Source organism: Chiroxiphia lanceolata, chromosome 6 (genome assembly GCF_009829145.1).
Source record: "Chiroxiphia lanceolata isolate bChiLan1 chromosome 6, bChiLan1.pri, whole genome shotgun sequence".
In the NCBI taxonomy this organism is placed as follows: domain Eukaryota; kingdom Metazoa; phylum Chordata; class Aves; order Passeriformes; family Pipridae; genus Chiroxiphia; species Chiroxiphia lanceolata.
This window is the reverse complement of record NC_045642.1, coordinates 41,264,319-41,289,692: the sequence shown is the minus strand read 5'-3', so window position 1 is coordinate 41,289,692 and position 25,374 is coordinate 41,264,319. Positions and strand designations below refer to the sequence as shown.

Below are 25,374 nucleotides of genomic sequence, written 5' to 3'. Positions count from 1 at the left end.
CTTGTGGTACTTGGCTCTGCATTTCCTTTACACAAATAGAAAAAACACCATTTCCCAGCTCACTAGCAATCTGGCCAAAGTCAACAGTTGGATGAAGAGTGGCCGATAGAAGCTAAATCCAGGAAGACTGAGGTGTTGCTGCTGGGGAGTGGGAAGTACTTTGAAGAATTTGCCACCTTTGCCTCCAACCCCAAGGAGGAGGCCTGGCATTAAGTCTCTAAGAGAATGATCTGCCCCACCTGGATTCCCTTTAGCTTTTGCTTACCCAGAGAATCACGATCATCTAAAGTGATCAGAGATTTGAAAACACTTTCTATATACAGTGGGTTAGAAAACCAGTATTGTTTTCTAGATAGCTTAGTCTCAGTGATTTAGACTTGGTTATTGTGATTCTGTGTACCTAGTCTTGAAATTGTAGGCTTTAAAAAAAAATGTGGTTGATTCAGAAAATAAGAGTCCTCATATCCATCTGTATGGTTGTTGGGAGTCTGCCAGCTCAGTCCTCAGTGGAGTGACAGGACACCATTCACTTCCTCTTGTGACAGGATACCATTCACTTCACTAGGGAACAGGCACCTTGCAGGTTCATATGGGACTGGCAGGAGAGAATGATATCCAGGGAATACAAATACCTTCTCTACCCTGCTGTGACCAAAACCTATTGAAAATAAAATGTTTACATACAAAGGTGCTATAGCAGAGGTGTGAATCCCTTGCTGGATGTCATATAGGTATCATTTGGATCCTGCAGGGTTATGTAGCACTAGAATGTAAGGGACCAGATCTCCCCTAGTTGTTCTGACTTCTAGCGTGTGTCCTCAGGGGCCTATGGGAAGTCTAGGTCCTTGACCTGCACTTCAGAAGAGGGCAGCTACAAGTGCTCTTTGGGTAGTTTTGAACTGTTGCAGATGTGGGTCAGTCTGTCTGCACAGCTCCCTCCCATCCCAAGTGTTTTTTAATTTCAGTTATCACCTAATACTTACAGGTATTTTCACGCGAAGGTGACTGAGATCTAAGCCAGTGACCTTTCAGGTGATGGAGATCAGCAGGAGCACACACATCCATGCTCCTGGAAGGAGAACGCTGCTCCTTCTGCCTTCCCTCCTTTACTTAAGTGTTCCCCTGGACCACTGCTGCTGTTACCTGAACTCTGCAAAGGCAGGTGCTCTAGGACAGCCCAGAAGGAGAAGGAGAGAGTCCTAGGAGTCTGCATGCTGTTTTTGCCCCACAGGCTGCGCCTGACACAGAGAAAGTTGTCAGCAGCTCTGACGGATGAAAAGCAGGGAAACCAGCTGCTTGGCAGGTGGTTGTCTATAAAGGAAGAGACCACTGCCTCTTTGCAGAGATCTGTGCTGGCCATGTGCCTGGCTGGAAGAGTGGAAGTAATACCATGTTGAGGGAGGCTGTAAGACTGAATGAATATGAAGCCCTGGGATTTTAAGTGTCCTGGAATATAGTGCTTGAAATGTCAACCTCCTCTGCCTCTTCAGTGCTTCTTCTTGAGCAGGTGGAGGCATGCAGAATGGTAAAACAAGCTCCACACTCTGCTGATTTGGAGCCACACCATCTGTTTGCCTCACTCTTACCCCTAGGACAGCCACACCAACAAGAGAACCTGTGGCAATGTAGATCCCTGGGAACTGGCCAAGCTCCAGCCATATGTATATTAAGATCCTCCAAATGGATAAGGGTTGCTAATGGCTTCTGACCAGATCAATACTGATGTAGTAAGCTCAGATTCATTTCCCAAGACACTTCAAGCAAGCCTGTCCCTGTCTGCCCAGCATGGACTGCCTCTGAAGGTTTGAAGGGGAAAAGCTCTGTTTTGTATTCCCTGACCATGAGCCAGCTGCTCGGCATGATTTGGGAATGGATTGGGACTGACAAATTGAGACGGAAAGATGCCTTTTGCCATTGATTTCTATTGCCCAGGGTAGAATGGTGTTACTCAACTCAGTCCCACAAATCCCAGGGCTCATATGCTTAGAATAGAACCAAATAAACAAATTATTCAAAGCAAATCTGACTTCTTCCCCAGTCCCCTGCTGCGACTCACTCTGGAATGCTTTGCCAACAGGATCTTGGTAGGATGGCTTTTCCTCAAGTGTTGCAAACCATGGAGTAATGTTCCTACTCCATTTTTCCTTTGTAAAGTTGGCACTGCCTCTCGCAGTAAGCTCATATAATCCCTTGTTCTTTGGAACTGAAATGCTAATGATTATTTTATTTAAAGCCCTTCTTTTTTTTTTTTTTTTTTTTTTGTGGGTTTTGTTACAAATCCTGGGAATGAAAAGAGATGTTCCTAAAACTAAAGGGTGGAATTACTTCAGGCAGGCAATGGGTAGAGCCCAGTCAAGCCCTGCTACTTGCACATAGCATGCTCCCTTCGTCAAGGGTCAAAATGATCTGAGGATTTTCAAGCAGAAGAGCTGATATTTCCTTGTGTTATGCCACCAGTCACCTTCACCCAGTGACTCTTCAGAACTCTGGGCTGAAGTTGCCCTCAAATGACCAGCACTAAGACAGTCAGTGTTGTTGGGCTGGGGAACTCACTTCTTTTCCTTGGGTGCTTCTGTCTATGCAGTAAAAGACCTTGGAACCCCATCCGTGTTCACCCATAGGATTATGCTTGGGATCTCTCACTAGAGATCAGAGAATAAATGTACCTGAGCTTCCAAGGCTTAGTAGCTCTCACCTAGTGTCCTTAGAGTTCCATATGTCTTTTTCTTTGTCACTAACAAAACTAGCAGTAACACACCAGGTGACAAAGCAGTAGGTAGCAGGCACCAGAAGTTAATTTGCTGGCTGCAGGGCTGAATTAATAGCTCAGAAATGTGTGGGCAGGTCATGCCTGGGCCATCAGGGATAGGTGGTACTCTGCAGAATCTCAGGAGAGTTTCTGAAAGGGACTGAGGTAGAACTGAAATAAGGTTCACTTCTCTTCAATTATTCTGGCTAGCCTTGCTGATTATTGAAAAACAAACACTCCTTGCTGTCCTCATCAAGTTTAGATCTTGATTTTAACAAGACAATAAATATTTTTGTCAGTACACTTTCCTCTCCTGAAGCAATGGTATCAGGAGTTGGGGAATCCAATACTGAGGTTTTTGCAGAAGGAAAATAGCTATACTGCTGCATGTGGGTATGATTTCTAGTACAGAATCATTTGGCTTCAGTTTGCAGATGTTGTTTCATGGTTTGCCTTTCTTGGTTGGATTACATGGCTCTTTACACCTGGTGTTTTGTTCCTGTGGAGAAACCTGTATCCTGTAGTCAGAGCACCTCTTAATCTTCTTTCTCCTAAATTGAAGAGATTGAATACTTTAGGTGTCTTACAGAAAGGCATTCTCACTAGCCCTCTAATTATTTTTGTCATTCTTCTTCCTGTATCCTCTCCAGTTTTTTGACATCCCTTAGAAGATGTGATATACTTCGCATCAGAGCTAGATGATATTGCAGCATATTTACATCCTACTGTCATGAGGATGTGTAGGGAGGGAAAAATACCTCCTTGTTCCTGCATGTTTCACTGTCCTGATGTCAGAGCATTGAACTGACAGTTCATATTTAATCGCTTGTCATTGCCCCCGAAATCTTTTCAGAATTTCTGTTTTCCAGGATCATCTCTGACTATCTGCAGCTGCTGCCTGCATTCCTTCTTCCTAGAAGTGTAATCCTGCATTTGGCTCTATTAAAATCCCAGGTTGATTGGAAGGATTTACCCTCCACAGAGATCCAAACTGTTCTGTGTGATTGCTCTGTTCTCATCATGATACACCACATTGCAAATTTTTGTGTCAGCAGCACACATTATCAATGTCGATCATATGTTTATTTCGAAATAAAAATATTTATTTCCAGATGAAATTCTTGAATTGTGCCAGGCCTCATACTGATCACCCTGGAACCCATCTAATTCCTTCCCCAGTGACGACTATTTCTTGTGTTCTGTCACATTGCCAGTTTGTTATTCATTTTGCATGTGCCTGATTGACATTGTACTGCCGTGTTCATTTTTTTATCGGAATAGCATAGACTTTGAGCTTGTTGGTGTGCATGTGTGTAATTCTATCAAATTATGAAAATTAACTCCTTTGTCAAGAGTGGTTCTTCATATTCTTCATAGATTCTCTTCACTTCACTTCTGTATTCCTTTCCTTTAGTTCCCAATTGATTGACCTGTATGTCATCTTTTCCATTGCTCAGGGCAGATTTTGGGCTCGCTGGCTGTGTTGCTCTTGACCTGTTTGAATACCAGCACAGCATGAGTTCCCTTTCCATCTCCCCAGATCTTATTCCAAGCTATCCAAGGAATGTCACTGAAGCAGAGCCACCTCTCGTTGGATCATCCAGTCCTGTTGGATTTAGAAATTTGTGTTTCCTGTAGACACTGTAACACACTCCCTGTGCTGACTGTGACAGGGAAGATGGTAAAAACCATAGAATGGTATAGATTTCTTTGGACACTTCAGAGGGAGAGTGCTGGTCTCTTTGCCCCAACCATTCAGTCAGAGATGGAGGTGTTGGACAGCAGAAGAGCTGTCAGTGCTTAAGTTCAACTGCAGAGGCATCCAAGGCTGGGACTTTCAAAGGAGCCTAAGGGGCACATGGGCAGCCAACCTATTTTGGCTCCCAGTTGTACGAAGCCTTTTTCTTTGCAGGTGGGGCAGGTGAGAGAGACATTTGTTGGGAAGCAGAGCACCCTCTTGGAGGCTTGGTGCTGCCAGTCAGTCAAAGGGAATGGAAGAAAGTGCAGTAGAGCAAGATGTACTGCTTTGCTGGTTTAATGAGAAGAGCTCTGCCTAGTGGTCTGAATGGCTTTATAAAAGAGTATGAAGTGTAACCTTTAGAGCTGGGTGGCTTTTCCATGCTTACCCCCAGAGAACACCAAAATCCATAAACGCAGTTAGTGCAGAAAGTCGTAACTGCACTTACAGACTTGAGTTCTTGGTTATTCTCTCTTGTTTGTGACTCTCATGGGCCAAGTTTTGTTTATGTGCTTGGTCTGGTCTCTCTTCTGACTACCTCACTGTTTTTTTAGTGCTTTTTTGGGGCTAGAACAGCAGGTCCTGAGAAAGCTCCCACCATAAGAACAAGTGTATTTGGAGATGCTTGTGTTTGCTGGAGGAGGGGTATGGTGGGGCAAGGAGCAGCCTTTGAGCGTGATGAGCAGGCAGAGGTTCTTCAAGGCAACTGGGGCATTCCTGTGGTGGAACGGCCTGATGTGATGGTACAGACAGGGCATCTTGGTGAATACTGTGCCCTGCCAGGCTCAGGGCATGGGGCATGGTCCCTAGAGTGAAATTGTGCCATGGTGATGATGAAAGCAGGTTAGGAGTGGGATCCTGCACAGGTGGACAGAGCTCTGTGTCTGGGTGGTGGCTCAGGCAGCTCAGCAGTGAAGGTTGCTGTGGGGTACACTGGTGAACAGGCACTGTGGGTCAGCGCAGTTACTTGTGAGGAATATTGGTTCATTTTTTTCTCTTCCACAGGACTCAGAGCAGAATTGGCTCTCCTGTCTCCCCCCAGCACACAGGGTTGTCAAGGACTGTCCGGCGCTACCCAGCCAGCAATGGCCAACTCACCTCTAATGCACTCCCCAATGGGAATGGCCATGAGCAGAGCAGCTCTGGGCCACATGCAGTTTCCCAGGAGCACACCTTGTCTGCAAAGGGTAAGGCCTCCAGGGCTGTCACTCTTTTGGGACTTCTTGTTGGGGTGTCATGGGAAATGGCAACACTTTGACTGGGGATCCTCAAGAAACCCTGGACTCCCAGGACTGTGCTGCTGAGTGGGATGGAAAGGGAAGGTCAGCAGAGGCACTGCTGGGCTTGGCAAAGAAAGGGACCCTACTGAAGGTGGGCAAATCAGTGGAGCAAAACGCTGATGGCATGAGAGAAGAGCCATGGGATGTGACAGTTTCCTCCCAGAGGTGTTAAACCTGAAGAGGGATGGCCTCAGTCTGTAGGAATGGTGTCTCCCAGCTTCCTCCTCAGTCTGAGCAGCCCTCAAGGTCAGATTGTGCAACCAGTGTCTGGTTCTTCCCCTTGGCTGCCCCCTTGGTGCCTTCTGACATGAGCAGGGATCAGGCCAGGCTGCTGAGATGTGCAGTTGATGGGCCTCAGCACCTCCCCAGCTAGGACAGATGCAAGTTGTTTTCTACAGCTTGGCTCCCCCTGAACCTGTGATTCCCCAAGGAGGCACCATGTGGCACCTCAGCCCCTGTAAATAGGGCCATGAGCCTGGCTGAAGCTCTAATCTGAAAGTGGAGATTGAAACAGGGAGAGTGGGTGTTGAGCAGAGCAAGGGGAGTACATGACTCTCTTGGTGGGGTGGAATAGAAGGCTCTGGTGTGAAGCCAGCTGGTTACACAATAGTTCTGCCTGTTGTCCATTTTTCACAAGCCCCCAAGAGCTCTGAGTATGACTTCCCCCTGTATCTAAGGATGGTGAGGGACCAGAAGGGGATCACAGATAACTGCAGGAGGTCAGGGGACACTTGTAGGAAGACATCAGTTTTCTCAAGCCATGATGCTCTCTTTTATGAATACCAGTGTGTTCATGTGGGAAGCCTTCCAGTGATTTAAGAGCAGCCAGTCTCCCGGCTACTGATGTGGCTGGAGAAGGAATATTCTTTAAAGCAGAAGAACACCCTTTATACTGAAGTTAGTGCATGTGTGTCCTTTCACAGGGAGTTATGCCACTCCAGCCTGGCAGGCAGAGCATGCTGCTTGCCATTTTTCATGTGTTGACAAACTCTTACAAGTGGTAGAACAGAGAACAGGCTGGAGTGAGCAAGGGACAAGGAGAAATACCACCCTGGGCAGAGACATAGACCCCTCTTTGCTATGGAAATACTTTGGAGCTTAAGCTGTGAATTACTGCCCCCCCGGACTGGAGATGTTGTTTCCACTCAACACTACTCTTTTCTTTCATAGGGGCCAACCTGACAGAGAAGATTAGGAAGATAAAAATCATCTTCACACCCACCATCTGCAAACAGACATGCCGAAGTGGGCGCTGCTACAACAGCTGCGAGAAAGGAGACACCACCACTCTCTATAGCCAAGGGGGGCATGACCACGATCCCAAATCCGGCTTCCGCATCTGTGAGCACCCCAAGGACCCCAGCCCACTTTCTTGCCTGCTCCCCCACTCTCTTCTTCCTGCCTTTCCTGACTCTGCAGATGAAGCGCTTGGGCTGCTGTAGGGCTGAGAGGAGATGGCCTCTCTCAGTGCCTTGGAAGATGTTTTCTGGGTTCTTTAGGGCTTACTCCGTCTCTGGGGGAGGAAGACAGACTTTGCCTCTTTGCTCTCTTTTTGGGCAAACAACTGCTTTTTCCATCCCACTCCGGCTAGAGGGGATGCATGTGTTTGAGTCAGGCCTGCAGCCAAGCCTCGCCACCCCCTTCTTCTCAGAGCCAGCTCACTGCTTTAGTTGGCATCCAGTCTTGGGGCTGACTTTCATCACCTAATTTCCTCCTGTTCTCTCCTTAACTCACGTGGCAGCCAGGAGAGCTGGCTGCAGGTTGCAAACTGTTCTTATAAACAGGGTTGCTGAAACCTCTGCTCGCCTTTCAGAGCTGCTGGGATTGCTCATCAAGTCACTGGGATATCCAGCTGTGGGTTGGTCACATTGTCTTGGAGCCAGTTGGTGGGAGCAATGTGCTGGACCTGTTGAGACTTGTCCTCTGAGTGCCTCTGTATCACTCAGAATTCTTTTAACACTGAGAGAATGCAAAGTCTGGCTGTTGTGGGCACTGATGGATAATGGTGTTCACAGGAATTTCTGCCTAACTCTCAGTCCAAAAATGTGTCTCCTTCCCCAAAACTGGGTGCTGGGTTTGAGCAAATGAACTTGAAACAGGATGAAACAGCTGACAAGCCCATCCAGGAATGTGGAGCAGCAGTGTCTCATCTCACACTGAAATGAGTCAGGATGGTCTGTCAGGGAATCCCATGTCTTGCTTGAGTGTAGTTCACTCTGAGATGCTCTGGGTCGGTCCAAGCATCTGATGAGGTCAGAAAGGACGTGATTTCGGTTTCATCTGTGGATGCTTTTTCTGAGCCTGTGCAGATGAATTGCTCTTGATTCTTTCGTCCCACTCCACACTTCTCCCACTTGAACTGCTGGCAGGGCCAGGGCTGGCAGTGAGACAGGCTCTGAGGATGTGGCTCTCTGCCTATTCTCTCCTTCTGCCTCTCCCATCCTGCTGAGTTCCCTTCTGGGCTAGGAGTAAAAACCCTGCCAGGTGGGGAGGGGGCAATGCAGAAGTGAAGGAAATGTGCTGATTCGGCCACACAGGGCTGCCGTAGCTCCTGACCCAGTCCAAAGGATCCTACTGTGTTAGTAACACCACCTTGGCCTTGGGGGGCTACACCCCTGGGCATGGATGCCCCAGCCTGGCTGTGGCCCTAGAACCCAAGGGAGGGCTCATCTTCTTCAACCTGTGACTCCAGTTGTGAGCAGATCTTGGGGAAGATGGTGTTGCCCAGCAGGGACCTGAGCCTGCTTTCAGGCTGCAGGTGCTGACCCCAGCACAGTGCTGGGCCTGGTCCTTAGGCACCATGGGGCTGGTGCTGGCCAGGTCCAGCTGCTGGTGTCCCACAGCTGCCCTTGGCTAAGAGGCAGTGTCCCGGTTCCTCCTCTAAGCAGACCTCTCTTTGCCTTGCAGATTTCTGCCAGATCCCCTGCCTGAATGGAGGGCGTTGCGTGGGCCGGGATGAGTGCTGGTGCCCCTCCAACTCCACAGGGAAGTTTTGCCACCTGCCAGCTCCCTCTCTAGAAAAGAAGCAAGGAGGGAGAGCCCCAAAGACCCCATCTGGCAGCTCCATGAGGCACTCCACCTATACCCTGCCCTTGTCCAACCAGCTGGGTGAGCATGGCCAGTGGCTCCAGACTCCACATTTTCCTCCTACTTTGTATGCTCCTCAGATCTTCATTAACAGGCCTGAGGAGGCCACTATCGCCTTATGCTTGCTATTTCAGGCCAGTTTGTTAGAAAAGAGGTCCTTCTAGTTTCTGAAGGGGGTTGAGGATTTTTGTAGGTTTTGGTATGTTTGTCCTGTTTTTGCGCCAGAGAAATATTTTCTCTTAGATGCATTGTTCCTCTAGATTTCCTGGTGGGCTTAGTGTACCTCTCCTCCCTTGTGACTTTGTTGATGACAAGATGCTTTTTGGGTGCCAAATTGTTGCCAGATTGTCACAAGTGAGGTGTAAACTCATATTCCAGCTTCCCTGAACCCTTCTCTGGTGAATGTCCACATCAACCACCCTCCAGAAGCCACTGTGCAGATTCACCAGGTGGCCAGGGTACGTGGTGACGCAGAGGTGTCGGAGGATAACAGCGTGGAGGCAGTCCTGGTTCCTCAGCTGGCTACTGTGCCCTGGTACACCTATGCCCATGGGAATGGCAACAGCATTGCCAGTGAGAGCAGCCAGAAGCAGCAGAGAGCGCCAGGGCTGCTGGGGAGGTGCTTTCGGGAGGCTTTCCATGGGCAGGTAAGAGATCACCTGACAAGTGATGGAGTGTGTGTAGTGGCATGTTTGTTGTTCTGGGGTATGGGAGCATTGGCTTATGGGGCAGGGGGCTGGCTTCATTCTGTGAAGCTGTTCGGCATCATGCAGGTGCTGTGGGCAGAGGTAGCAATGTGTTAGTACTTGAAAGAAAAAAATTCTTTGCTTTGGTCCAACAGTGAGACCTCACTGCCTTGCCCTGACCAGGCTGTGCCCTGGGGCAGCACAGCCCAGACTTGATGACTTTCACACACAGTCTGGTTTGAAAAGAGTGCCCTATTTATAGCAACATTCACTGCCACGCTCTGTGATTATTGTAGGAAACGTATAAAACATAGGAAAATTCCTTTCCCTCTCAGACGATAAATGGAAGTCTGATTTCCATGGAACGACACCTTCCTGGGCAGCTTGATCGGGGCTTGGGAAGCAAATGCACGTGAGGGACTTTCTCACCCCTGTACCACAATCATCATAATTTCTTATTTTGTCTTTCCCCATATGTTTCTCTTGCGTCACTGGAAAAGCATTGGAGGTTTTTGGCACCCACAGGAACACCTGTGAGCTTCCCCACAGCAGCTCGTGCTCAACGAGACCCCCCAGCCTGGCAGCTGGGAACTCAGCACTGTCCCCACTGCTCCCCAGCCTTTTCTGGGGGACTGCTCCCAGTTCCCACCTCATCTTTCAGTCACTCCCATCCAAGTAGTTTCTAGCAGGATGTGTTCTTAAGCCATTTTCTAGTGCAAAAATAAATTATAGCAGACCCTGAGGCTGGAAAAGCCCTGCTCTCTGTGGGGGCAGCTCCGTGACCATGGGAGCAGATGATGATGACGATGATGCACAGAGATGCTCGTGAATGCCCAGAGAGGCTGTGGGAGATGCTCTGGGGGCGGCAGGGGGTACTCTTGCTGAGCTCACACCGCACCCAGCTGAGGTGATGCCGTGCCTGGGAGAGGGCGAAGAGTTCCGCGGGGAGCGCTTGCCTCTCCCCTCTCAGCCACAGCCGAGCCGATCGGTATGCGAGTGCTGGGCAGGCGGCCACGTGTGGCTGGAGGAGGGCCAGCTCCAGCTTGTGGGCCCAGCGGCTCCGCTCTAATGGGGAAGCCTGTAATCCAGAGGGCCTTGCCGAGGGCGGGGGAAAAGAAACTCATTCAGCAGAGGAAAGTGCCTGACAGCAAGCTCCCTGCCAGGCTTAAGTGGTGCACCCATTTCACTGGCTAATCAGCCAGGCACGGGGCTGATCCCTCGAGTGATACCATCTCTGGTTCATCTCTGCTCTGTTTGGTGTCACCTTCCCCTCTGATGGGTGCAGTCAAAGGAGTTTCTGTCAGCACAACTTTTTACTGTCTTAATCCGCATCCTTGGTCCCACTGTGTCCCAGTGGGGAGCTGTACTGAGAGGGCCATTCCAGCCTCTGACCCCAAACAGTTGTCCCTCACGCTAGCTCTGCTGCTACTGCACCAGTTGGCTGCAGTGGACAGGCGCATGTTTCCTCTGCATCCCACAGAAGCCTGATCTGCTCCTCTCTCCACAGTGCACCAACCCCCTGCCGGGGCTGACCAAGCTGGAGGACTGCTGTGGTAGCGTGGGGCTCTTTTGGGGTGCAGACCAGTGCCTGGCCTGTCCCCCCCAGCCAGGTGAGTACTGCTGCTGGCCGGGACAGCATGAGAGATGGCCCATATCCTCAACGACCAAAAATGGTCCTGCTGCAGGGAGCAGAGCTGCAGGTCCCACCTGCATGGCTCTCCTTGGCCCAAGGCCCTTGGGCATGGGCATCGTGTCCCTGGTGATTGCAGGGCCATGCTGGCTGCTACCCCAGACCAGCAAGGAGCAGTGCTCTGGTTTGGGTGCTGAGTCCAGGCTCCGTGCCTGCAAAACCCCACTGTGGCTGATGGTTCCCACTGTGCTAGCCCCGCTCAGAGGAAGAAAGGGGAAAAAAGCAGCCGTGATTTTAGGAGGTGCAGTTCTAGGTTGGAGGAGGAGGTTGCAGACTTGGCCCTATAGAGTTACGGGCTTGCTCTGGGCCCGACACGGGCTTGGCAGGGACTCTGGAAATAACACTACATCAAACAATTGGCAGGAGTGCACCCGGGGTCCGTTCCAGGGGCATAGGCGTCCAGCTCTGTTTCTGCTGCACTTGGGAGCCGGATGGACTGATCCAGCATGAGACGGGGATTCCTCAACCGCTCTGCTTGGAGTGCTTCATGACTGGCACAGCCTCTTGCACTGTGGCCCTATCCCATGTTGTGAGAGAAAGGCTGTGTAGCAGGACTCCTGGATGGAGGGGAGGCAGCCCTGTGGGCACAGTGGCTATGGCATCCAGTGCTGAGTGGATCTGATGCAGGACAGGGCATACTTGTCCAGTGCAACATGGACAGGGAGCTGCTCACCTCTCCCCTGCCTGCCTGGCTGCCCTCTTTCATTGCTGCCTGGCTGCCTAATCACATCCATTGACTGGAGCAAAGGACTAAAGAAAACAAACCCCATGGTTCAGGAGACTTTTGACTCCTGAGTAGAGTGTATGTATCCAAGGTGATAAGTTTTGTGCAAGCAAGTGTGGCATTGGCAACTTCTAGCTCTGCCCAGAGGTTGTCTTGATCACACACACATTTCCAAGAGCTGAATTTGTGTCTCATTATCCTCTCTCAGTTCAGTTCCTCCTCAGCCAGGGGAGGGCTGGCTGGAGCCAAATTCCTTGCAATCACAGACGAGGTTGTCAGCATCCTGGAACCCAGTCCAGATCTGGGGAGCTCTGATTGGTGTCATCTTCCCGCGCTACATGGCTCTGCTGTGGCCTCGGCCATGCTACTGCTTGCCTACCCTCGCCCATGTGCCAGCCCCAAAGGAGCCCTGGGCACATGTGGTATGGGGGTGACCATGGGGTTTGCAGGTTCAGCACAGACAAGGAGATGCCACACACAGGTTTTAGCCCCCTCTTCTTTGTCCTTGAACTTCACGCCCCCACTCATGGCTTTCTCTTCCCCATCCCACAGCAGTGTCCCTGTTTCTCACCCTCTCTGTGATCTCACCATTAGAAAGCAGAGAGGCAACTTAATACTTCAGTTAGGCTGCAGGTGGCTGCAAAAACTCTGTACCTCCTTTCTCCTTCTCCATGCCAGGATGCAAGGTATTACTCAACAGCCAGAGCTGCAGCAGTGATTTGCTCTGCTGGACTTAGAGTTTCAAAATGTGTCTAATCATGGGCTTCTAAAATGTGAAAACAGGCCAAAATACCCCATGTCCTCCTTGCAATCAGCCAGCCAGTAGAGCAAATGCACTTAAGAAATGGCTCCTAGCTGCCAGCAGGGCCCACTTTCACAGCTCAACACATGCCTTGTGTCCCAGCGGCAGTTGAAACTCAAGGCAAGTTGTCACTGCTGGTCTTCACTGAATGGACAGATGCTTGTCTGGCTTTTTTTTTCAGATCAATTTCATGAATGTATGAAAAATGTATCCCTGGGGGTCTTCTGTATTCCTCTGCCACAAGAAAATCCCATTTTCAGTCCCTCTGGCTTTGGGTGATAAAAGTTCCTCATTGGAGACCTAATGGTTCTTGCTGGATTTTGTCAGGAATTCAGGCTAGTTAAAGGGGCCATTTTCATCCCGTTTTAATCATGTGCAAGTATCTTCCTCCTTTGGCTACCTCTGACTGACTGCCCCATAACCAGCCCCCCATGCAGGAGACCACACAGTGCAAGTGCAGGGAGTTGTAAGGCAGACACTTGATGGAGGCAGCCTAAGAGAGCCCAGCTGCTGTGGAGTGGGAAGCCCAGGTGGATGGCATGCCTTTCTTTGGCATGCTGTCTTCACACACAAGATATCTGGCCCCGGAGCGGAGTCAGGGAAACAGTCCTTTCTCAGTGATCTTACTTCTTTAACAGAGCCACTGAGCACTGTGACCTCTCATTGCCTTGTGCCTTGTCTGCCGGGGCTTCCAGTTCCATGCCAACATGAAGGCATCACTCCACGTACTTCCTGCCTATAGACTACATCCGATGCTCACATTGCTTCTGTCTTCTGGTCTTGCTGACCTGTGTTGTGCTCACCCAGAGTCACTGGGCTGTAGTTCAGTGTCTTGTGCACAGAGATAACATGTCCAGGGGATGTTTCCAGCTTTCTTAGCACTGTGATCTTCAGAGAGAACTCCTTGCTCTTGTGTGTCCCGGGGAGGCGTGCACCAGAGCAGACTTGACAGCACTGGGAATTTAATTACAGCAACTAGAGACAGAAATGGCAGAAGCTAGTTCAGTGTAAACACTTACAAATGTACAGAAGTGCAGCCAGGCAAGAGCTAGACAAATGGGGAACTTGTTTGGATTGACTGTCTGCCCGAGACAGTGATTGTTAGTAGAGTCTGGATTCGTCCAGATGTCTCCATCGTCTGCAGCTTTCATGTTTGGTACATGTTTGTGTGTGGAAAGATATCAGAGAAGAAGAAGAAGAATAGGAGGCAGGCTTCTGTCTGAGCAAACTTACCGTGACCAATCCTCACTATTTTTTGTGTTTTGCTCAGCATCAGAAAAGCCAAGGCACTCAAATGCTTTGTTGCATCCTAATGGGACCATGTTAAAAGCTGAGTTCAAAATTGAGGATTGACCTGGCCAGGGGTCTCTGTAGTGAGTGTTACTTTAGTCTCAGAGATTTCCTTAGGCCCTGCTCAGGCTGTGCGGTTTGCTGCTGGGGAGGGTGTATGCTGTTCAGTCTCTTTAGAGAAGTGGGTACAGAGATGGATGTTCAAGCAGGCTATAGTAGAAGTCTCTGGGAGTTGCTGTTGCTCATGCAAGTGACAGATGAAGATAGGAACCCCAGGATATGTCAGAGACAGCCTTGGGAGAGGGGGGAGAACCAAGAGCTTGCTCCATGAGCTGTTGGAACAAAGGCTGTCATCCGACCCGTGAAAGAAAGAGATGAGCCAGAGGCAAGGCCCTGGAGGGTGGCAGGACACCTGCATGCTGTCATGAGGCTGCAGTCCTTCAGCTGTGGTTAAGAACTGGCTGGATGAAATGTGTTGTGTTGCAAGACAGAATAAATCAGATGGAGACATCCAATGACCCTCACACGGCTTTATTTCTTGGAGGAAGCAGTGGAGCACACACTGAAAGGCTAGAACAGAATGATAGGAGCAAATGGGAGCTGGAAAGTAAAACTTGGAGAAGGGTGATAGTAGGAAAGGGGAATTGGAGGCTGAGGAAGCAGCTGAAGTAGAGACACTTGGATGTGGCTGGAAGGAAGCTCAGGGACCAGCAGGGTGTTTAAGCAGTGCTGGTGAGAAACCTGCACTGAAGCGAAATCCTGTCCTGTAGCAAGCTCAGGATGTGGGGCTAGTAGCAGGCACACTGCTGGGCAGAGCTACTCCTGCTTGCCTGCCAGACCATGCATTATTTTGGGGTATACAGTGGTCTGTGGAGAAGAATGTGTTGGAACAAGGATAAGAGATGGTCCATGGAAACTAAACCCAGCAAGACGAGAGCTGCAGGTCGACACAGACCCTGTGGCAGGTGTGGATTTGGACACTGGTGTCCCTGAAGGCTTGGCCCTTCTCAGGCACATGGGGATAGTAGCAGAGAGTTCTGCCTAGAGGGGTTCACAGTCCTGCTCTTCTACCTCCTCCCTGACCGTGAGACTATACACCTCGGCAACCAGCAGCACTGCAAGACAAGCCCAAACCAGTGATGAACACTGTCTCCAGTAGTGCCCAAAAGCTACAAGTCTCGCCTTTCTCTTCAGGTTTGGGAGACTTTCTGGGTGCAGGAGTAAACCTGTATCTTCCAGATCCTGATTTTTCAGTGCCCCTGGCCCCTTATTTCCAGCTACAGTCAGTCTGAGTATGGGCTGGGCTGTGCACCCACTGGTGTTGCTCAGTGCAGATCTTCCTGCACTGCTTTCTCTCTTCCTGCTTATGGGTTTTAACTGCATTAAGAAACAAGGCTATTGAAGGCTATTGTTTTGTTTTTATTCCCACTCCTCGTGTTTTTTCAAGTTTTTTGTCCTGGAGAAAAGTTTGAATTTCACTGGAAAGTTGGATCTTGCAATGTCTGGCTTGGCATCCGCAGCACACCCCAAACGGACCTCCCACTGTGAGAGGGGTGGCAGCTTAACCATGGAGCTGTCATCATCAGAAAATACCGAGTGGCTCTGCAAGCTGCGCGCTCCCCTGCGCTGTGCCTGCAGGCATTGAAACAGCCACAGGAAGCCCCTTGAAAATCAACCCCTTGGTCTGCTCCTGTGAACAGACTGGGGAGGATACAGGGAAAAAACCCTGGAAATATGGGAAGGAGGCTATGGAGGGGGTTGGTTTTGCCACTGTTACCATGTACCGCAGAGAGTCTGTCCAGGACAGTAAAGAAGGCCTGGAGGTGGCAAAAGAAGTTGAAACTTCTGCAAGGTTGTGCCAGTACCACAGAGAGCAATGCTTAACCTGGGAAAGCACAGCATTTTCAGGACTGCCTTGTTCTGCACAGTGCTTGTTTTGCTCATCATTCATGTGTAGCATTGTGGTATCAGCATACAGCAGCACGTTGTTGCAACAGTGGGGCATTTTAGGTACAGAGGTATCTTGTCCCAGATGGAAGCCACTGTGGGAGCAGAATGAGAATCTCTCTGTTGAAACATCGAAAGGTAATTAGGAATTACCAGAATCTTTTTCCTTCAAGCATCTTTTTCACTGTGAAGATCTTTACTGACCACAAGTAGAACTAGAGGGCTTAGTTTTGTATCGCAAATGACTTTAGTATGATAGATGGAAAGAGTTGAAAAAAATGGGCTAGCTTTCAGCAGCCGGGCATTTCCTCACTTCTCATCTGACCGCAGGTTTGCCTCTTCCCCTTTTAACAAAGTGATATTGGCTGGACTAATGCAATGTATTATCTCATCCTACAAACATTGGCTCACTTCACACTGTTGTGGTTACCACCACTAGTAGAAGTTTTCCACTGCACCATCACCCTGAACTTCTTCAAACAGTGTTTGGGGAGCCCGGACTCTGGGGTAAAACCATTTCTCCTGGGAAATGAGGCAAAACTAGCCTAGCTGCTTAAAGGTCATCTGGCTAGGCTACAAAATCCCTCTGCTCAATTTCCATGCACTCGTTTCCCTCCTGTTATGCTCTGCTTGAGTATTTTTCTAGCTGGGAACAAAGGTGCTGGTGGAAGTCCTGGGCTGTAGATGCTTTGCGCTCACCTCCTTCCTGAGTTTGTGAGCATGTTGCATGCACGTTCCTTTGTGCAAGCCTGGCCCTGACAGGGATGCCCAGTGCCTGCAGAGCTTGCAGAAAGTATCAGTGGGTGGTAGGAGAGCTGGAGGGAGCAATGAGGAGAATGGAGAGGCAGTCCTAATGTGCAAGTACCTGGTGAGCACATTGCTTTGGCACAGCACCCACAGGGCTGAAGTACCCCGGAGGCAAGGCTCTGAAATCACCTTCAATCACCAATCAATGACCTTCAATCAGAAACCAGGATTCCCTGCCCTTAGCAAGCCTGAAGTCCCTCTGCCTGACAGATGCAGCTGAGCTGCTCCATCCCTAGCCTCAGGCTCTGGGAGAACCCTTCCTGGAGAGAGTGTAGACAGACAGACAGATACAGGAGGCTGGGACCCCCATCTCTGAATGTTGACAGATTTCTGCCCTCTCTGATCATCAGATCATCTTTTTCCTTTTGCTGGGTTCCAGAGGAATAGCCTCCTAAGTCAGTCTATCACTCCTGCCAGTTGCATGAGAGAAGGTTGGATGTTGATCCCCTTTGCAGGAAACTCAGGTGTCCTAGGTTGTTTTTTTCAGGCAGTTTTAGCCATCTCTAGTGTAGTTCAGTAACATCAGAGCTTGTGGAAGGAAATGGTCCTCTACTCAAGAAACCAAGTACAGAGCTGAGAGTTAATAGCTTACACCCTCCTGCAGCCACACCCTGTCTTCCCTTGTGGCCAGGTCCTGACAGAAAGAGAGCAGCCTCCATCCACTACTTGAGAAATGTCTTAGTTCCCCTTGGTACAGAGAGATCTGCTCACTTTACATTCCAGTTATTCTTTGCAGGGAACATGGGTTTCTTTGCAAAGTTAGGGCGTTTGTCCATAGCTTCACAAGTGATTTGCTGAAGTAGTAAGTTGCAGGTTTCTGCAAACTGGAGTCATATGAGTGCTGAGGTGGCACAGACCTGCACACTCACCCACCCACCACTGGCATTTTCTGCCTTGTTCTCTTCCTGGCAGCATCTGGTAGAGGGATGCTGCAGTATCTGTTTCTCCACAAAGGCTTTTCAGAGAGGGAGCACAGCTCTGACACATGTCATCACTGTTTGATCTCCAGCATGCTTGGCTTCCTCTCAGAGAGCTCACACATAACAATGCTGCTTCATTTGAGCATCTGTCATCACACTGTGCTGAGGTTGGCAGACGCTTCCAAGCACAGTTAATGCCTGTCGGCAGCCTCGAGCCCACAGGCTGTGGTGTGTGAGTACCTGGAATCCCACCAGGGTGCTGAGCTTGGAGCCCATAAGCCAGAGGTTGCTTTTACCTTCCCAGAAGGCTAGAAATGTGCCCAGCAATTCCCAGTATCACCAGTAGCTCCTTTGTCCCTAACATCCAGATATTTGTTAGCTTACAGTTCATGATTGAACTGTTAAAGGGGATAAATAGATTTTTTTTGGTCTTTGTCATTCGTTCAGTCACTAAGGATCAATCTGCATACAGAGAACCTTGTAGTTTCATTTAATATATCTGAGGAACCCAGGCTTTCTATTCTTCTTCCCGGTACAGGCTGGTAATAGCTTGTTCTCACGTCTTTTATTTCCTAAGTGCCTATATCCTAGGAGACTGGTCCCTGACTTTTGCCTTTCAAGAATTGTCCTAGAATGGCTTTAAATTGCTTTATAAGGTTCAAGTGTCGAGGACAAAGAGTTATGGACATACCTGTTCTCTGCCCCCAGAGTGTTGTTTGTGTACTTAAACTTGGCAGGCTCTTACCAACCATTTCCTGCTGTAAGGATGGTCTCAATTTGCCCCTGGTTCTTGAAAGCTGCAATGCATTAGGAATCTGCCAGACCCTGAGTATGACTGTTGCCATGGAGGCCTTTCCACGTATGACACCAGGGAGTGAGCTACTGAGGCTGGGCAGGAGGAATTAAGAGTGGTGGGAATACAGAGGGACTGTCACTTAGCAGTTGCATGCACGTCTTGTTCCCAAGTGTAAGATCCAGAAAATTAAGAAGAAACCCCACCCTGGGAAAATCCCAACCTTAGGCAAGGCACCCTTCTTCCTACCCCACCCCATGCTTACTCACTTCCCAACTCATCCACTTCTGGACTCCCTTTTCCTTGCTCCAAAGTACAGTGCCTTAATTTTACTTCCTTGGAATTTATGGGTCACATTTTACTTGCCTTTAAAAAATTTGGAGAAATTTAATTGTGTGTGTTATAGGCCATTTTGAAACCCACAAAACTATTTTAAGCAGCAATTTGAATTTTTCTGTGACAAGAGGGATTGGGGTGGGAAATCACATGCAGCAGAAAAAGGGGGAAATATAATAAACAGGCTGTGAGCTATTATTTCAGCAGCTTCTCAATGACCTCAGCCATTCCTTTCACTCTGATCCCCCTTGTCATGTGCCACCTGGCTATCCGGGCTGACCTAGAAGTAGCTGAAGTGACACAGTGATAGATATGAAGTACAGGCAGCACCTCTGGGTCAACAGGTTGGCACTTGTCAAGCAGCATAAGACACTGCATGAGAAATGTGGCTGCTCCCCCACCTTTCCTGGGAGTCATCAGAGGCAGACCTAGCGGGGACTTTTTCCCCTCTGCAAGGAGGGCAGAGAGAAGGGAGGATGCTGGTGGCTGGCTCTACTGCCAATGTCCCACACTGTTTGCTTTTCTTCCCAGCACGCCCTGTGATTGAGAATGGGCAGGTGGAATGTCCCCAGGGATACAAGAGGCTGAACCAGAGCCACTGCCAAGGTAAGGATGCTGCTTTCATCTCTCTCTCTCTCCTTCCCACATCCCCTGTCAGAGTTGTAATTATCTACACAAGTAAAATACGATTATCTAACTCCCTGATATAGATCTGCAAAAACGTGGCTTGTAAAAATCTCTGTCCTTTCATCAGGACTGAAAGAAAATCAGGTATCACTGGATTACATGACTCAGCTGATAAGCACAGTCAGCACATAGCTGTGCCAGCACAAAAAACCTCACCTGTTAAGCCCTACTACCCCAGTAAGGACTCGTGTTTGTGCTCTGCTAAGTATGAGTGTAAAAACACTTCTTCTGTGGTCTGAAGCAACAGAAATTCTCTTGCCTAAAAACATTTGTGAAGGTTGTCAGCTTGTCCAGTTGTTCATTTACAAGTGAGAGAGTGCCATAAAAGCGATTCTTTCTATTCTGAGTGTGTCACTAGTCCATGCTGCAAAGCTGCCTTGCCTGCCCCATGCTGCCAGGATTGATCCATTTCTCACTTCCATGGTCCCTCAGTTCCATATGAGGAAGGTACCATCTTTCCGCTTTGCTCTCTGGTTCATGTTTATTTGGCATCTCTTGGATCCACATTGCTTGTGTTTTTCCGTGCTCTGACTGAAGAATAATTTTGTGGTTCTCTTCTTGTGATTCGTGATAAACTGAGAGGTGTCATCTCGCAGATGCAGCAGGGAGCCAGGTCCCTGGCTGTGCAAACCCAGGGCTGGCAATCCAATGACTCATCTCTTTTAGCTGGGACTTTCCACCATGCTTACTTAATTAATGATTCAACCTCCCCACATTGTCCTAGGGGAGAACTTTCGACAACACAACAACATCTGTTCTCCTTGGTGCTCAGATCTCATCCCTTTATGTGGCCACAGACAGTGCTACATGTGTTATGAGGAGCTACTAGGAGACATCAAATTGGAGGAGCAGAGCAGCTGGAGAGACTCATGTCAGCAAGCAGAGACTTGAAGTGCCTGCTCTGGATTTGTGCCCCTTCTGGAGCAGGGAGAAGCTCAGAGGAGCAGAGGGAGATGGCAGTGTAGATTTGGGTAGGAAGATGTTTTTCCACAGGAAAAAGCATGAACTGGGAATTCGTGCCTCTGTGTGCTCCTTCGTAAGCTGGGCTGGATAAGTACTGTTCTGCAGACACTACTGCCTCCAGGATTTTTCCTGTCCCTGCTGTTGCAGTGGCATGTCTGTCAGGAAGCCCAGTACCTCACTTCAGGGCCCAGAGGGAGCATTTGGGCTGATAGATGTGGGAGAGGCTACACAGGCCTTTTGCCAGGCCAGGTAGGAGGGGAGACTACCTGGCTTTGCAGGCTGTTGTCAAAGTACTGTTGAAAGGAGGATGGCCCTGGCAGAAGCCTACTTTCTTCTGTTCAGTATGGACAGAGAGGGTTGTCTTTGGTGCCTTCCAGCAGAGGAACAAATGGTTCATCTCTGCAGGATCTTCTTTCCTTTCCTTTTCTTGCTGCATCCCATCGGGCAGGAACAAGGCTGCAAGGAGTCTGAGTTGAGAGTGCCTGGCAGATGCAGCCGGGGAACCTCTCAGCGCCACTGGAACCAGCAGGAAGAATGGAACTGGAAGGGATAATTTGGACCACACACTGGCACCTCGATGTCCATACGTCCATACGTCCTTGGAGTCCATATATATATTTGGTATCTGTTGCTGACCGGGGTCCTTTCTGCTTACCAAGTACCAGGGTAAACCAGGCTGAACCTTTCCACCACAGGCTGCCTGACTCAGTATGACTGTTTCTGAGGAACACTGGCTTGTGCAGGGTGGGAAGAAGCAGCTGAAAGAGCATACAGATCTCACTTGGGGTCCCCGAGGCCTCTTCTTGTGGGCTAGCCCTGGCCCTGGCATGCTGCAGGGGGTAGGAATGCGTAGCTCTGAGTGCACCTGACTGCTTCTGTTCCCAGTGGGAACTTCCACTGTGGGTGTGTCCTTTGCTGACAGCAGAATAAATGGGGTTAGACTAAGGCTGGGATGTGGCCCTGTTTTGAACTAAGCCTATAAAGCCTAGCCCTTGGTGCTTGTTTGTTTTGTGCACTCATTACTCCAATCCCTTCAAGCCCTTTGCTTATATGGAGGCAAGCGCTTTGTCCAGTTGGTGTGTCGAAACAACATAATACTCTGACCATGCCAGGGAGTGACAGGCATGAGCTGTGAGGCTCCTCTGGAGAGCCCTAGTGTCTTCTCTGAGTTCCCAGCTTATTTGGGGTCCGGCCACTGGTTGTTCTCAGGAACTCTGTCCTGTGCTTGGTACAGAGCAGGAAACCACTACATTGTGCAACCAAATCCTACTCCTCCCTGGCCTGCTGCAGATTCCTGTAGCGTTGATACTTCTCACTGAGTTAGCTTCTGGCTTGGTCTTCTTGGCCCTTGTATGTCGCAAACGTGTATGGGGCAGCTGGTAGGATGAATGAGGGAGTTTAAGAGCACAGGACTGAGGAGGACCTCTCAGGCCAGTAAGTCTGAACTTCAGCTGTCATTGCTGGCTGTGAGACATCCCCTTTCCACCAAGCAGTGATGCTTTGACTCTGGGAAATAAGGTAGTGCTGGGAAAGCTGTTCCTGTGTCTTCCACCCCTTCCATCTTCAGACAGTCTATAGAGCACCACTGTGTGCTCTCAGGGCACCTGAGGTCACCAGGGCCTTGTTCACTGCCATTGGGACTGCCCTGTGTCTTTGGAAAATGTTTGGCATGATGCTGCCTAGCATCACGTCTTGACAGCTCACAGCTGTCCTTTGAGCAGTGAGTGTGCCCAGGTTCCTCCCACTGCCTCCTCCCACCTCTTAGCTTGTAGTATGTGTTCCTGTGGTTTGTCCCAGAGTGGTGTTGAGGTTGATCCCACTCCTGCCACTCTGTGCTCTCATTCAGCTCTTCCCGCACTGCTTGTGCCTCCTGACACAACACAGTTCATCAGCATTTTACTTTTCTGGGCCAAGCTGTTTAGTGAAGATTTAATGCTACATCAGTTCATGAGGAGGGCTTCCTCCTCACTCTCCACCTGAAAATTCCCCTCAGCTCCCATATATGTACCTTTTGCCAATCTCTGTCTTCTCTGGCTTAGCTCATACATTCCTACATGTGCTGAAGGAAAGTCTTTACTGCAGGCCAAATGAGTGAGCCTAATGGTGTTTCCCTGGGATAAACCCACCTTCCTTCCCAAAGACTGTGTCTGATGCATGCTGAATCAGGGTCAGTAGCAGAGCTTGAGGCAGGTCTTGACCTTGGCGACTTCCTACTTGCTCAACCTGTTCCTAGAAGAAGATGCAGTGAGCCACAGCCTAGCCAACATCCTTCTCCCTCTGGATGGGATCAGTCACTGCTCTCCCTGCATGCTGACACCAAGTTTCTTAACAAGGATCGTCCATGGATGATGGCTCCATACAAGCAGGACCAGAAATCAGGAGAAGGAACAGGACTCATCATTCCTGGCTTGCAAACAACAGCCATGATGGCTGTACGAATGACCCTAACAGGGTGGTTCACTGTAGGGGCCATGTATGTTTTCCACAAGGACTGTGAAGCAGAGCAGTCATCTACAAGCCATTCCTGCAGCTGCAGTGAGCAAGCTCTGCACTGCAGATGTGGGACTGCTGTCGCCACAGAGGTCTCCACCATGCTGTTTGGTGCAGAGGCTGCCTTAGACACCAGCCCAGCTGAGACCCCCTTGGTCTGTAGCACCTGAATGAGAGGCACTGCTTAGGGAGGGGGTTTAGTTCACCCTCAGCTTCCTCACATCTCACAAAGCTCTCTCCTCTCCACAGATATCAACGAGTGCCTGATGCAGGGCCTGTGCAAAGATGCCGAGTGTGTGAACACCCGTGGCAGCTTTCGTTGCACCTGCAAGCCTGGCACCATGCTAGACCCATCCCGTAGCCATTGCATCTGTAAGTGCTCCAGGGAACTCATCAGTTTGGGAAGGGACCTGAGCGGGAAACCATGGCTGAGTGGATGCTGCAGTGTGCTTCACATCTGCAAATGTAGTTGAGTTGTGCTGTTCTGCACTTGTGTGCAGAATGGGTACCAATCTTGCATTATCCTTCTCCATGGACTTCACATGGTCCCTGCAGTGGCTGGAGGGAATGTGCCTGTGGTGTGGCAGCAGAGGGCACAGCCTCCTGGGATGAGAACTGCCACGGGAGCTGGATTTACTTGGGGCTGACACTGCTGGGTGAAAGGCCTGATGGCTGATGGCTGGGGGGTGTTCTGGAGAGAAGTCAGGGCAGCCCTCGAGCAGGCTGGGAGACACAGGCAGAGAAAGGGGCAGGAGGGAGAGGTGTGTCCCCCCCATTCTTTTCTTTGGAGAGCACAGAGCTTAACCTCTGGCACTGACACTGCTGTTGTGTTTCAGCGGACAAAGCAGTGTCGATGGAGCAGGGGCTGTGTTACCGCTCAGCAGCCGGAGGCGTGTGCACCCTTCCCCTCTCCCACCGCATCACCCAGCAGATCTGCTGCTGCAGCCGTGTCGGCAAGGGCTGGGGGGAGAACTGCGAGGAATGCCCTATGCCTGGCTCAGGTGAGACGTGCCTGCATTGGTTTTGCCTCCTCTGGTTAGACTGCGGTCTGGGTTTGCCTGAACACAGACAGCTGCAGGACCCAGAGCTGAACAGTGCAAATGCTGTCCTGTGAGATGGGTACAGCAGCCCAGGATGCAGACCTGATAATACTGGGAAGATACAGAAATCCCTGATGGAAAACCACTCTGTGCCAGAGGGAGAGCACAGCCATGTCCGTGCCTAGCTTTATTCAACAGCTCTTTTCTCTCATACATCTTCTACTGGGAAGAAAGCCAGGTGAAGATGAGTTTGGTTTATCTCAGCGTGAGGTCGAGTGGAGGGTAAAGCACCAAAATCCTCAGGGATCAGAAAAATTTTCAGGTGGTTTGTGCAGAATATCTTGAGTGACGTGCAAAGCGCTCAGCCTAGAGGTACCCTGGGTTCACTTTTATCTTCTCCCTTGCTCAGCTTGGACCTTCCTGTGGCATGATCCCTTCCTAGCAGTACTTACAATGGGAAGAGATTTAGTTTTTGGGGTCTGGGAATGCCTATTAGAAACCCACCCTGCTCTGTGAGCGCATTCCTTCTGCTTGAAGTATCCACCCACTGCAGCCCAGATGTGTTTCAGTAAGGATTTAACACTTAGAAATTGCAGAAAATGATAGGATAGGGGAAACTGGCACCTGCATTCACATACGTGCCTGTCCATTTTCACTCCTTTATTCCACTGTACCACTATCATGTCTGGGTGTGGTAAGCCAGGTGATCCCTACCATAGTCTCTTCCTTCTAACCTCTGACCTCTAAAGTTTTGATTTTATTTTCCTTTACAGAGGCCTTCAAGGAGATTTGCCCAGCAGGACATGGCTACACCTACTCCAGCTCTGATATCCGACTGTCAATGAGGAAGGCAGAGGCTGAAGAGCTGCCCTTCAGCTTGGAAGAGCAAGGGGAAAACAGCAACTGGACTTTAGATTGGACAGCAAGGAGACAGCAACTGCAGGACAGCCTGCGTGGGAGCATCCTGGAGGCATTCCCCTACCCTGGGACCTCAGCAAGACAGGGTAGTGTGAGGTCTACTGCTTAAAGCAGCTCCATCTGGGCCTTTAGCAAGGGCTGAAAAATTCTCAGGTCCTGTCATAGACTACGGATGGACTTCTGGCTGATAAAGACTTTCTATATCTATATGACTATAGCATTCCTAAGGCATAAGGCACCATGTCTTCAAGCCTTTGGAGAGAAGGTTGAGTGTTTCAGGCTCCTGCAACTGCATCTTTGCAGTTGGTGCTGAGTGGCCAGGCTGCCTCCGCTAGGACCTCAGGTCTGCATGGCAAGCCTGGCACTCCAGTCCCTGGGCTTTTGTCCAGCTCAGCTGGAAGGCAGTGTGGCCAAATGCTTGTGCCAG

The 25,374-nt window shown here is 49.8% G+C and overlaps 1 protein-coding gene across 4 annotated transcripts in view; it reads left to right on the top strand.

Annotated features, from left to right (window-relative positions):
• Positions 1-25,374, top strand: part of LTBP2 (latent transforming growth factor beta binding protein 2) — a 71,482-nt gene that overhangs the window by 27,054 nt on the left and 19,054 nt on the right. For all 4 annotated transcript variants that reach the window (XM_032692317.1, XM_032692314.1, XM_032692313.1 and 1 more), the window contains exons 4-12: positions 5,493-5,674; positions 6,938-7,108; positions 8,675-8,875; positions 9,233-9,501; positions 11,048-11,150; positions 19,381-19,455; positions 23,239-23,361; positions 23,826-23,990; positions 24,803-25,033. In XM_032692317.1, coding sequence (XP_032548208.1) covers positions 5,493-5,674; positions 6,938-7,108; positions 8,675-8,875; positions 9,233-9,501; positions 11,048-11,150; positions 19,381-19,455; positions 23,239-23,361; positions 23,826-23,990; positions 24,803-25,033 — 1,520 coding nt within the window. The remainder of the gene's footprint in view (positions 1-5,492; positions 5,675-6,937; positions 7,109-8,674; positions 8,876-9,232; positions 9,502-11,047; positions 11,151-19,380; positions 19,456-23,238; positions 23,362-23,825; positions 23,991-24,802; positions 25,034-25,374) is intronic.